This window comes from Montipora foliosa, chromosome 6 (genome assembly GCF_036669935.1).
Source record: "Montipora foliosa isolate CH-2021 chromosome 6, ASM3666993v2, whole genome shotgun sequence".
Taxonomy (NCBI): domain Eukaryota; kingdom Metazoa; phylum Cnidaria; class Anthozoa; order Scleractinia; family Acroporidae; genus Montipora; species Montipora foliosa.
Genome location: NC_090874.1, coordinates 49,628,885 through 49,642,442, shown reverse-complemented (window position 1 = coordinate 49,642,442; position 13,558 = coordinate 49,628,885). Strand labels below are relative to the sequence as shown.

At 37.8% G+C, this 13,558-nt stretch overlaps 2 protein-coding genes across 5 annotated transcripts in view; both read left to right on the top strand.

Moving 5' to 3' along the window:
- Positions 1-455: 455 nt before the first annotated feature.
- LOC138005231 (uncharacterized) lies at positions 456-2,208 on the top strand. Its single transcript, XM_068851492.1, has one exon. The coding sequence runs from the start codon at positions 765-767 to the stop codon at positions 1,731-1,733; it is 969 nt and encodes a 322-aa protein (XP_068707593.1). The 5' UTR covers positions 456-764; the 3' UTR covers positions 1,734-2,208.
- Positions 2,209-5,601: 3,393 nt separating this feature from the next.
- LOC138007611 (CUGBP Elav-like family member 3-A) overlaps positions 5,602-13,558 on the top strand; it is an 18,518-nt gene continuing 10,561 nt past the window's right edge. For 3 of the 4 annotated variants that reach the window (XM_068854626.1, XM_068854625.1, XM_068854624.1), the window contains exons 1-6: positions 5,603-5,893; positions 5,960-6,042; positions 7,077-7,125; positions 10,349-10,477; positions 10,582-10,661; positions 13,202-13,366. In XM_068854626.1, coding sequence (XP_068710727.1) covers positions 5,716-5,893; positions 5,960-6,042; positions 7,077-7,125; positions 10,349-10,477; positions 10,582-10,661; positions 13,202-13,366 — 684 coding nt within the window. In that variant the 5' untranslated portion in view covers positions 5,603-5,715. Of the gene's footprint in view, positions 5,894-5,959; positions 6,043-7,076; positions 7,126-10,348; positions 10,478-10,581; positions 10,662-13,201; positions 13,367-13,558 lie in introns of all 4 variants that reach the window. The other variant, XM_068854627.1, reaches the window with a different exon arrangement.

Here is a 13,558-nt window from a genome sequence, read left to right as displayed (position 1 = left end):
CGCTCATGGATTAATTGTTAAATATAACTTCCAACCGGTGTTTTTTGGTGTCCGCTATACTGTCCTTCGTTGGATAATCATTTTTTCCTTGACACAGAAATAAATTAAGATGTGAGTATTATTTTTGTTATTAGGTAAATAAATCAACGATGGTGGCAGAAATAAACTGGAGAGTGAAGGAAGTGATAAAAAATTGTAATGTTCTGTCATAGTGATGGCTCTTGTGAAAAGATGAAGTTAATTTAGGTAATGCCAGTGGTAAATTGCACTCTATAAGTTCTTCCCGTTTGTGACAATGGCCACCTGCCTGTTCTGAGGTCATTTTTGTCAAAAACACTGAATTGTTTACCTTGTGAACAATGAACGGTTGTCACTTTATGAAGGTAACGTCGCGGTTTAAAAATCGGGTTCATACTGAAATAATGAATAACTTTATATTGAACTTTGGTTGTGGTTCCAAACTGGCAAAGCGCAACGAGGGGTTTTTCTTCTTATTATATGAAACGTTTGCCTGCTTAAGTCAGTCACTAATCGCTACTCGTTTAATTGGCGAAACCTGAACAAAAGACGACAGCTTGACTCACGATTTTATTTCCTGTGAGTGTACGTGGTTGACAGGTATCATGATAAATTTATGAGTTTGTCGGGGAATTCACCATAGATACCGATTAGTTTACTAAAACCTCTTCTTTTAAGTTCATTCCATTGCCTTGGAGTGCTTAGTGATTTTCATCCGAAGACAGTATAGTCCTTTGGTGCAAAATATGTCAGCAAGGAGAAAGAAAGTTCGCTTTAAGAGCGCAAATGTAGAAAGAAACAAGTCATTGAGCGATGCGTTGACTTTGCAGCATTTAGAAACGAAAAATTCTGGCACACGCTTGGCTCAGACAAAGAAGAAAAAGAGGAAGCAGACAAAGCTGCAGACTCTCAAGGCAGAGAGGAGAGAACTCCAGAACGACTTGAAAAGTACCAAGGAGTGGATTTTGGATGATAACAAAAGAAAAGCAAGCCCGAGTTACACCTCCTATGAAAACCGGCAGAGACTGGCTCGAACAGCGAGTGACACTATTTCCAAACTTCAGCGGCTAGAAGGCAAAATATTGGCCAAGGAAAAGTCTAGCAAACAGAAAACACAGAAAACGTTGACGGCTAAGTTGAGGAAAACGACAGTAAAATCTGGTAAACAACACGGTCGACTTATCAAGATGACTGAAAAGTTGGAAAGAATGAAACTGGGGGAGGTTGAATTACGCGCTGAAATTGCACGTCGAGAGGTCACAGATAGAACAAGGAATGGTGATTTATCCAGTCCTGCACAAAATCCACTGCAATTTCCTCGGATAAAATCAGCTGATTTAGTTCAATGGGTTAACATTTCACCAAGCAAGCCTGAGAATAAATTAGATGCAGCCGAGCAGGTCGCATCACCAAGACCGACTTCTGTTTTAACCGACTATGCGGTACAGCTCCCCCCAGGTGAAAAGAGACTTGTAGCAGATAAACTTGCGCATAAGTATGACATGACACGGGAGCTGAGAAACACAATCCACGAACATATGATCAACCGCTCTTATAGTTTTTCATATTTTAATATCATTCCACCTTACAAACGGAAAAAGCCTAAGCCGCAAAAAACCAAGCAAGTTTTCAATCGCTTGGTTTACGAAGACAAAGTAGGAGTTATGGATTTTGGAAAGACCCACAGGCCAACAAAGGTCGTTTTAAGATCGTAAAACGATTTTCGAAAACGAGGTGTTGATATTTTCCAATCGCTATTTAAAGTTTTTAAAGCCATTCTTTCACTTCTCCTTTTCAGTATTTGGATTAAGAACCAATTTAACTTCTGCTAGGAGTATCATCTTTTAACTGCCTTGTACAGTACGTTTATTATATACTCTACCAGGAGAAAAGCCATGGGGCTCCATCTCAGTGACTAGAAATAAAACAAAGAAGTTCGTTTGATTTATCCCGTGCTGCTATACTGATTCCACAGGTATATACAACTTTTTCAAAAGAGTAAATCGAGGAATGAAATTTCTGTCAGCTTTTTCAGGGAAGAAATACGAATTAAGCACTTAGGTTTTCCACCCAGTTATAGTTTGTCACCAGGCAACTAAATGCATGATATCTCGCCCGGGGCTAATACTGGACACCTGCTCTTGTTATAAGCATCTTTACCAGTACTTACTTATCACGGGAACATTTAATGAAGAGTCATTTCCCAGTCGAATTTTCGCCCTGAGGGCCTGACGCTTGGATATTGAGGATGACAATAAAAGGGTTCAAGAAAACAAAAACTGCGAGAAATTACTACGACTCAATTCGTTCGATTTGTATTCGAGGGTACACAATACAAAAAAACTCCCCATCACGCCAGGAATTCTAGCTAAGGACGCCTCTGAGACAAGAACTGCTGTTATGTACAGACCCTTGAGAAATATGTTTTTGTTTTTCTTTTATACGAAACAATTAACCGACCAAGACCGACTTGACCAATATATGTACAGGAAATCGTATAAAATTGAGTGCATTTCGTGACTTATGGCACGAGTGATGCTTTGAAAGTTCTCAGGCGAGTTGAGTGAAATGCACCAGCATGTTCATACGTGGTTTTGTCTGTTTCCATAGCAACTTTCGTGTTGCACTCTGTGCTATTTCTTAATTCGTCGTTGACCGATTAGAAACGCGATATTTTGTTGAGTATATAATAAAAAGTCTGAAAATATTGGTAAGATCATGCCCGGGCGCTATCAATATTGTCCTCAGCTGACCTCAACTCAGGTCTTCTCGTCGTAAAAACCGTGCTTCATAAAAGTACTAGCCTGAATAATTGCCGGTATTGTTGGCGCGAGAGGCATACGCCGCGCGGAGAATGGGTACGGGGCACATTCTTCGCGCTGCTTCGTCGCTGGTTAATTTGCATATTGCCAGCCACCGGCACTTGAAACCAAAGATCTGTTCTCCTTTCATACTGAAAGTTTCTAAGGGCAAATTCAACTGCAACAACAAAAAACAAGAATCGAAACAATAATATTAGCTCTTTGTCGCAGTAGCGAAGCCCACATGCGCACAGAGAGGGTCATGCCATGAGTAAAACCACTTTGAGCTTGTGTTGTTCCAGCCAAGGTCGGGAAATCTAACGGCCTGTTAGAAATCGCAAATACGCAAAAAAAATTCCTAGAAACAACCTAAGCCAGCGACAGACACTAATTCCGCAAAGCACATCCGAAGAGAAAACTGATTCAAAAAATCGACCTTTTTCAGTTGTAAATCGTTTTTTAATAAAATCAGCACCTTGCAGTCAGAGACGGAATTACGTCAGGGGCGTAGCTACCCATTTTTCGTTTGTAAGCCCGTTCCACACTTTACGATTTCGTGGAAGTCAGAGAAGTAAAAAAATGCTTATTAATTTAATAGGTGTAAAGTGATTTTTTTGTGAATTTTATTATAACCCTGTATGGCTTTACAAATAAGGAACCACATTTTTTTAATGTCATCATGTCTTATAGTGACTCTTTCTTCATTATCAACGCGATTTCAATTACAAAAAACGTCTTTCGTGAATTCAGTGCACCTCTGGATGTGAGTAAAACACTAAAAAATACACTAGTACATTTTGAAAAATGTCAGCGTAGCTTGACAATATTTCTTCGACAAAAACGCGGGTTCTGTTTAGTTCTATGGATCCCCATGGAGTTCTATGAAAACCCAAATTTAGGGAGCTCGTTATTTCTGCCGCAAAAACCACGGGCCACATCCTCCACGTCTATGGTCATTTCGCGGTACGCATGCATCATGGCAAGGGAAGACAGCCGTTCATGGTGGCAAGCTGGAGAAGGCTTTTTAATTTGTAAATTTTTACTTACTGTATGCATCAAACTGAAGGAGCGTTCCGGTTTGGCCGTTGAGATCAGCATTGTGAGGAGCATGGTGAGTACCGCATTTACATTTGGGCAGAGGACCGGATTTGTGGTCTCCAGGGTTTCTTCCAGGGTCGCTGGGCTCTCACCAGCAGGGGAATGCTGCCACTTTTCCATCTAAGGATCTCAGTATCATATTCTCTCTTCTCAGATAGATCGGTTTTGTATGTGCCATATACCCTATCCTGAACTTCGCTTGTGAATGCATGTAGCTTTTTAGGGACAACATATTGTCCTAAGAATCGACATCAGCCTTGCATTTCTTGTACACAGTGATCGACGAGGGGAAAATACAGGGCTCTTTGCCAGTAGGATTCAGGAGCTGCGGCCTGGGACATTTAACTTAAGTTGTTGCCTTCCTGTGGTTCTTGGCATCCTTGGCTCGTTGTGTAAGCCCGGGCCTACTGGCTGGCTTAAAGGCTGCTACGCCCCTTTACGTCAGTAACGATACTTAACCCCAATAAAGTCATGAAGAAATATCCCAGCGCGTTCTTTTGGTACTATTCCAGAATATTTTGGGACCTATTCCGTTCATTCTGCTCCCGATAGCAGAATAAACGGAATGACCGGAATATGGCTCACTCCGAATGGGCAGAATATGCGTTCTTTTGGGAAAGTTTTGGCGGGAAACGCGGCCGGCTGGTCACCCGCCTGTGGCGTGAAAATTGTAAAAATTTGATTGGAATAGCGATGCAAAATGTCTACCGTGGATGCAGGTGTGCTGTCCTCTCTTCTGTTTCTTTACCGATGCTAGAACAAGAAGAGCTGTCAGTTTGTGTTAATAAAAGAAAGTTCCCTTGCCTGGTCAAAAGAAATGACGTTGGCATTAATTGGTTTGTGCAAAAGCCACGATAAGTCGACATCAAGAAGAAGAGCATATGGGAACACATTTGCACTACGCAAAGCACACACAAGTACAAAAAATTCTTCGTCATCTTCCTCCTTAGGGTTTTTAGCATATGAAGCAAACCGAAAACTAGAGAAAATCGCCAAAAAACTGCTACTTATGGCCATATTTCAACATTTCGTGTTCCAACCGTCCCGGAAAGCTTTTCAACGCAATTGGCGCATGCGCAGATACAATAGTTCCCAGATCACCTTCGCTAATAGTATTCAGTTTTCAGTGTGTGTTCTTTTGCAAATTGATATTCCGTGTATTTTGTTGTTCCTAATCCGGAATGAGAATAACCAGGATACCTCCAAAAGAATGCACCCTTAGCCACATGTTTGTCACCGCAGTTTGCGTTCTATTTCTAATCAAGCTTCGTTGGCCAACTGAAGAAGAAAAGTACCTACGAAATATGAAAATATCTAGCAAAGGCAAAAAAAAAAAAAAAAAAAAAAAACTGTTTGCAATTATTTACAACTAGCTCACGATCAATACGATGCGTAACTACGTACTACGAATATTTTAATATACTCCCGGACTGTATTAAAACGGTCTGTTTTGCATACAGGCGTATTCACTTTCTCTACTTGCTAGAAACAATCTACGCCAGCGATATGTTACCTGAAAACCGAAAGCCAAGGAAGGAAAACTGCAACTGGTAAAAGACACCAAATCTGAAAAGTGGATTTACATCTATCTAGAAATTCTCAACATCCTTGCGTCCATTCCATTGGAAATTTCTTTGAAGTTTCAGAAGAATGGGCTAAAATATGCCACAAAGAATTCTGGGATACCCACATGTAGGTAGTGAGTGTCTGTCATCCATAGTTACTTCGCGTTCTGTATTTTTGTGCTGTAAACTTTTGTAATTTCTTGTTTTCTGGTCTACTTTACCTTATCATTGCCATGACGTCGTTAAAAAACGGAGGCACAATTCCCATGCGAGATGCAGATGCCATCAAGTTGTTTATCGGGCAGGTCCCAAGGACGTGGGAAGACACAGATCTGAGGCCTTACTTTGAACCGTACGGACAGATTCACGAATTAACCGTTTTACGAGACAGATTAACGCGAAACCACAAGGGTAATATTCATATCCTCGTTTGCAGTGCCCGTTTGCATAGGCATTAAACTTCTTCTCTGGTTTTAGGCTGTGCATTTCTTACGTTTTGTTCGCGCGAGGCTGCCCTGAATGCACAGAAGGACTTGCACGAAAAGAAGATCTTACCTGGGGTAAGCTGTTTAAGTTTTCGTTTTGATTACCGTCAGAAGAGGTATTGTGCAGATAAAGCGTGAGAAACGTATCCTGACAGCATGGAATTATTACAGGATAAATTAAGTGTTTATCCTTCATATTGTACTAAAGCTTATTATCAAGGGCTAGGTTAATTTATTATAAGCTTAATTGCAATTAGTTATTTCCGTTTAATTTTGCATTATGTGGATTCACCAATCGAAAAACCCGATATCTTTATTTTATTGAATACATTTAAGCATCAAGTTGTCCATAGAGGTGAATCCATTTTGAAAACTGCTCTAATAAGATGAAGGTCAGTAGCCAATCACAGCATTGGTCCCTGGTGCCATACAGCAGTGTATAACCATTACCCAGAGAGAGAGTTTATTTGTACCGTACAGCATTTATGTTACAAAGAAATGACCATTATTTTATGAAGACAAGACTAACGTAAATTACAGTAACTGGTTACTCAAAATAACTACAAAAGGTAAACTAGTTGGGTGGCCAACATTGGTTAATTAAAAAAATATTTCCTTGGAACAGTCAGAAAAGAGACTAAATAGTCTAATATACACAGTTCATGTATACTTAAGGTAAATATTACAGAACAAATACACTAATACTGTATACTCGATAGAGTGAAATAAAAAAATAAAAATAAATATATACAGACAATAAACAGATTAATTTTTACAGAATGTTAGTAAGTTTATTAAGTAAGAAGTTAGTTGAAAACAAATAACATTAAAATTGGCATTGAACATTATTGCCTTAAATTTTCATTTTTGATGGTGTATGTGTGAAGAAATCATCCTTCATAAAAAAAGAAAATTCAGAGATGCACCCATCTTGTTTAAATTTTGTCCTAGAAACATAATGACCAAAATGAAGGGATGGTTTTCAAAGGAAGGTCACTTTTATCTTCAAGTCCATCACAGACTTATTTCCTTGTAATTATCATGGAATTGTTAGAGTATAGTGCATTTTCCAAATTATACTAAAAAAATACATTCACATTTTCTTTTAGATGCAAAATGCTATGCAAGTTAAACCAGCAGAGAGTGAATCAAGGTCAGGTATGTTGAGAAAGCGAAAGACAAGGCCAGGGCTGTCATTAGGGGCTGTAACCCATAACACCTGTTACGGCTGAGCCCAGTCAATGTTACGGATGATGGTTGCTGCTGAATGAATGTTCATGGGGCAAAATAAATTGAAATTTATTTATAAACATTTACCTTCTGAAGAAAATATAATTGCTGCCTTGTGTTGCCTTCGTTCCTGATTCTACAATGTGTTTTTGGTAAAAATCCAAACATTTTCTGTAAAAAACCTTTGGAGAACACCCCTGATTGATCGTTGTTGGATTCCGATGCCATTTTCAGCAACAAAATCATTATCAATGCACCATACTTGATATAAATGGGATTTTGCCGACCATTTTTCATGGTTCTGTGATGCATGACCATTTCCACATGGTTGGTAAATATCTTTATTCATTGTGAAGTTTGTCTTTTTGCCCTGTTTTATTTTCATCACTTTTTGATTGGGAAAATATACATTTGCATTTAGAGTGCTGGAAAATGCAATTCCGAGGGTTTAATTGTAAGAATTTTTATGGGGGAGCATGCCCTTTGGGCCTTCCTTTATATGGCCAAAAGGCCATGTATTTACATGTTATGGGTGACATCTTGAGTGTTACACCTGGTTCAAAACTTAATGACAACCCAACCCTTAATGACAATATTGCAAAATGCAGTTTGTATTGTTCACTTGTGAAACAAAATTAAGCACTTGATTAAATGTTATTTTGCCTTTGTGAGGAGAAAACAAAATTTGTGTCTTCAAGGTGTAATTCTAATTTTACATTTATTTCACCTAGACAAGCTTTTGACTGTTCTTAAGTTTCACCGAAACAAACTTGGCTTAGAATTTTGATAAGAAACTGAAAATCAGTATCCTGGTTGTGTAGTGTGTATTTGAAAAAGCAAACTTTCCAAGGTACAAGTTTACTTTACATGTAATGCCTCTCTGTAGGGAATCAGCAAAGAAATTCAAAATTAATAATACACACATAAATGCATAGAGTTGTGCTGTGCATGGATGTTCCTATTGCACTCTCCCATTGGGACTCTTTCATGTTAGACAGTTTGTAAATCTTTGAACTATATTGATTTATTGGGTTTGACTGATTAACCCATTGACCCCTCATTCACCCTAGGACATCCCCAACTAAGAAGTAAAATAGTCTGGCTTTAGAATAAGTACATCTTACTCAATTGTTTAACACATAATACCCATGGATCTTTTGCGAGTTGCATGGTATTTTTCCGAGCCCCGTAGGGGCAAGGAAAAATAAGAGCAATGAGCAGAATGTCTGCCAGTATTATATGCTATACCATTGAATAAGAGATTTATTATTCCACTACAAAAAAGGATGTTATTTTGATTCAATTTTATTTGGTATGAGTGTTAAAAAAAAAGCATCATCTGTCCTTCAGGGCACGAGGGAATGATGTAAACAGTACAAAAAGCCAGCAAAATGTCCTTTTTTTGATTGAATAAGCGAAATGACGAGTGACAAGCGATGACAAGCTAAATTCTCAGGCTTTACATTGTGTTGAAGACAGTTTCTTTCACTGAAAAACTCCTGTTCCATCTGTATTAATTTTGCTCTGTTCTAAACCGGTCAAACCAGGACACTACAGTGTATTAATGTCTCGTACAGTGTATTTTGCGCAATCTCTTGACCAAATATGGTAAAATGGCATTTAAGAGTGCAATGATAAAATCTGTTACTTAAGTCTCACTCCCAGGGTTAAGGTGTCAAGGGTCCATGGGAAGGATGGGAATTAACTAGTTGCTTAACAATAATAATAATAATAATAATAATAATAATAATAATAATAATAATAATAATACTTTATTTATACACGTAACACCAAGGAGCTCGTAAGTGCTTGTGTACGTGTGTACTAATGTCAAAGAATAAAATTGTCCAAATATAAAAGGGTAAAATTAATCAAGCAATTAATAAACTCTACCAAAATACTAACTAGCAATTAATCTATAATACAACATTTGTTTAAAAATATAAAAGAATTGCTTGGCAACAGGCAAAATCCTGCTTCGGACTCTGACTTTTCAGTTGTCTTTTCACCCATTGTAATAATGAGTTTATTTGAGTTTATTTGTTCGGGGTTATTTCGCTAACTGCTCATAACACTTTCCAAATCATTATACAAAAATCCACGTACAATTCATAGTACAAAATCTATTTGTTTACAGAAATCTTTTTACAATGAATAGATTGAATACTCTAAAAATACCTAATTACATATCATTAGCAAATTAAAAATTCTCACATTACAGATAAAATAAGGTTAAGCAGAAAAATAAATTTTAAGGGTACACTTACTTGAAGAGATGGGTTTTCAGTCGACGCTGAAAGGTATTGATGTCGGCAGCCTTTTGTCAAGCAACTAGTTATTTTATCTTTTCCTTTTTTCTTGTAAACAAAAAGTAAAGGTAAATAAGAACACATTTGCAAGGCTGTTGCCTAACAGGAGCCCGGTAGCCTGGGGCTCCCAAAGAATAGCTCTGGGCGCCTTAATTTTTCACAGCAATACCTTTCACTTCATATGTTGGGCTCCTAAGTTCTCAGCGTTTAGCTCTGGGGGCCACTTTAAAATTTTCTTAGGTAGCAGCCTTGATTTGAAATAACTATTAAACCCATGGACTCCTAGGAGTTAGATTTTAATGTAATGAAAGACAATTTTAGTCTTTAATGGGGCATGCACTGCATCTACGCAAAAACTGTCCCATTGACCCATTGGAGTGAGACTTCATAGATTTTACTCTGTCTAACCCTTTTTTTATCAATGACTGGAAATTCTCGAAACAGGCAAGACCTAAGACCTAAGACAAATTTGGACCGAGCAGTGAGGGAGCTAATAATTTATATATCTTTTTTATCTTCAAACAAACATGACCCACCACCCATGACCCACGATCCACGACCCACCTACCCACGAGCCACCCACCCACGTGATTTAGCCTCACCCGAAGGATAATAATCTTGGAAAGCAATATTAAATAAGATTAGAATTTTTCTTGTTACCGGTAACTCTTTGAAGAATTGTGTAATCAGCACCTAAGGACGAGTTACAAAGGTTTAAAATTTTTAGACACTAACTTGTAAGGCAATGTGTTCCCTGGGATCCTTCGTAAGCAACAGCAACTATGATCATACTAATAATGATAATTGTCTAATACTGATCAACTTAAATACATTTTTTCTAGAGGATCGTAAACTTTTTGTTGGCATGATATCCAAAAAGGCCACAGAGGATGATCTTCGGATAATGTTTTCACCGTTTGGTGCCATAGAGGAATTGACAATTTTAAGAGATAGTGATGGCAAAAGTAAAGGTTTGTAGTTATAGGTGGTTTTGTGTGCTTCAAAAGATATGAATTTGTTTTCAGACTTTTTCATTGCAATATGGTGTATCAAAAAGTGTTTTTGATGTCTCTAGGTTGTGCATTTTTAAAGTTTCCAACTCGAATGCAGGCTCAGAATGCTATTGCGGAAATGCACAACAGTAGCACTATGGAGGTTTGCCATTCAATACTTATTTATTTATTTATACAGTTGTTGATTAGTTGATAATCCCCTACATCTTCATCTCCATCTCCATCTGCAAAATCCTCTTGTGGCATTGTTGTTTCTGGTCACTTGGCCTTATAAAAAGATATTGCTGCCTAGCCAGCCACATTCAGTACTTGAGAGGATAGGACAGACCACGACACAAGAACTTCATGTCCTAGTCTTTGTGAATATTATTTGAGTTCTTTACCCTTTGACTCCTAAACTGTCTTCCATTGACAAGTGGAATGGTCTGGCGGTAGACCAGTGCTCATTGTTGTGATCACTGAGGTTGCCAATGCGACTGGATTTTATTCACTGGTGACTAACTTTTCACACTTAGTCGCCAGCCTGGCCACTGAGATATTATTATTATTATTATTATTTATTTTTTTATTTATTGAATAAGTGCAATGAATGTCAAATAGCGGACTATACAATGTACTTCACGCTTTAATGCATGTACATCCTTTGAAAACTGTGTTTGTGTCCCTAAGGAAACACAAACTGAAATTTACATCTTTCATTAACTTCATTCCGGAAGAGACGTCCAAGATCTTTATTTGGAAAGTGTACATAATAGATTTTGAATGCAGAAAAAAGCTGTTGAACTTTAAAAATTATTAATGATTTATGTAAACAAGCTAAATGCAATGACTGCGTACTTGCTTGTACACTGGTATGCCTCGTGTTTACTCGCAATTAGAATTGGTTTCCAGCTAACGTATGTACCATAGCACTTTTTCCATTGACAACTGTAATTCTCAGAAATAATGTGAAAGAAATGAAAATGTTGTTCATGATGAATAATGTGAATAAAATAATTTGCAAAAACTTTACCACTTTCACAAATGATTTAAATGGGTAAACAAGTGAATAGCTGACTTTTCAGTGTCACATTGTGACACCATTCTTAAAGCACAGTGAATAAATTAATGCAGCGATTTAGTGGTCTCTAGAATTACCGTAGTACAAGAACATAGGCTCACAAGTTTTTCAAGTGAATACCTTTGTGCCAATTGAATCTGTTTGCACGTTGAGAGAAGGCTTTGCAAATTAAAAGCATCTCCAAAGATCAAGAGTACATGTAGATAAAATGCAGGTATCATAATATTACGATGTGTGGAACAGTCGACTCAGTCACTATCCAATTCGTTAGCAATTAACTTTTTGTCCAATTTATTTCAAGTCAAATTATCCAACGTTAAAAATTTAAAATTTGCAACTATTTTTACCCATTTCTGGCTGTCAAGACTGCTTTACATGCTCTAATTTTCAGCTCTGCCTCACTTTCATTTTGTGTTTATACCGCAGTCCACGCAGGCTTAATTGGGGACTTTAAGATCTATGATGGCAACATCGATGAAAACGTCACCTCAAAATTTAACTCTGTTCTGTTGTAAGTCTTTCACGATTATTGCATCGAGTTTGCATTGTTCAATGTGGATGACATATCCTAAAAATATATTGGTACGAGCGTCTTCTTCTTGTATGCTCATGTTGTCATTAAAACCTCAGATTTGTGCAGAGTACCGCAAGAAATGCATGCTGCATGTGCAGCACGATTATTTTTCCTCTTTTAACCAAGGATATTCCTGTTTCGTTGCGTTGTTGTCAATGTCCGCATCATAGATCTGTAAGTCTCTAATACACTTTGAAAATGCTTTGAACACCTTTAGTTGAAACCTAAGGCACTGTTACACTGAGCAATTTTTCGTGCAACTTGTCTTGCAACACCATTTCTACAAATGTTCTCACATTAAGAAACAAGTTGTCTCATTTCGATGATCACATGAAGTTAAAGGAAAATTTTCACTGGTTGGTACCGCAAACCGTTGCAACAAGTTGCAGGACAGAGGTTACATTGCACAATGCTTAAAAAATTTGTTGCAACGGTTTCTGCAACTGGTCTTGGCAATGTTTTGGCTGTTGCAAGGTATGTTACATTGGGCAATGGTTCTTGCAACTTGTCTCACAATGACATTGCTAGACAAGTTGCATGAAAAATGGCACAGTGTAACAGCATCTTTAGGACAATTTTATTTTAATTTTCGGTTTCCGGAAGCCTCTCATTTGTTGTAATGACTAAGGCCCAAAGGGCTGAAATGTTTTGGTGAGTAAAATACTTGAGCTGGCCAGCTGGCCCCTAAGTTTTTTCCTGAAAGTTGAGCACTGTAGACACAGGAAAATCTATTAAGTCTCTCTCATAGGAGTCAATCAATTTTATTTATTTACTTATGGGTTAATTTCCCACAGAGGTTATGAACATGGGTAGTGAGTTAAGGGCATTATAGTCCTTACCTGAGAAAACTTGGAAGTCTAATCATTTGTAGATGAAATGATAAAGGTATAAAATCTTCCTGGATCCTGTTCACTCCCACACCTGTAGTAGGGAAAGGGCACAAACCTATGCTGACTTTGGGAACTGTACAGATATGAATCCTGCTATCTGCAACATAAAATCCTCTCAAACAAAACTTTTTATTAATTTGCTTTCTTTTTTTTTTCAGGGATGTCCATCGCCAGTAGTTGTTAAGTTTGCAGACACAGAAAAAGAAAAACTCCAGAAGAAGATGCAGCAAATGGTTACTCTTGGTGGTATGGGTATGAACATTGGCTTGGGAATGGGTTTCCCTTATTTTCAACATGCAAATTATAACGCAGCCTGTCAGCAGGTGAGAGTTAAAAGGTTACTGTAACATGTTAATCACAAAATTTGATGTGTACTCAAGGATGGAGAGAAGTGATTTCTTCTCCAGTGTAAAGATTTCCCCCCTATCCCTCTTTCAGGAGGTACATGTATCTCTGTCCATCAGTCATACAAACCACCAATCCATCCCACACCAATAACATTGTTACATTCATAG

What these genes read in the sequence shown, in the direction of transcription:
- LOC138005231 (XM_068851492.1), top strand. Translation starts at nt 765, where the DNA reads ATGTCAGCAAGGAGAAAGAAAGTTCGCTTTAAGAGCGCAAATGTAGAA.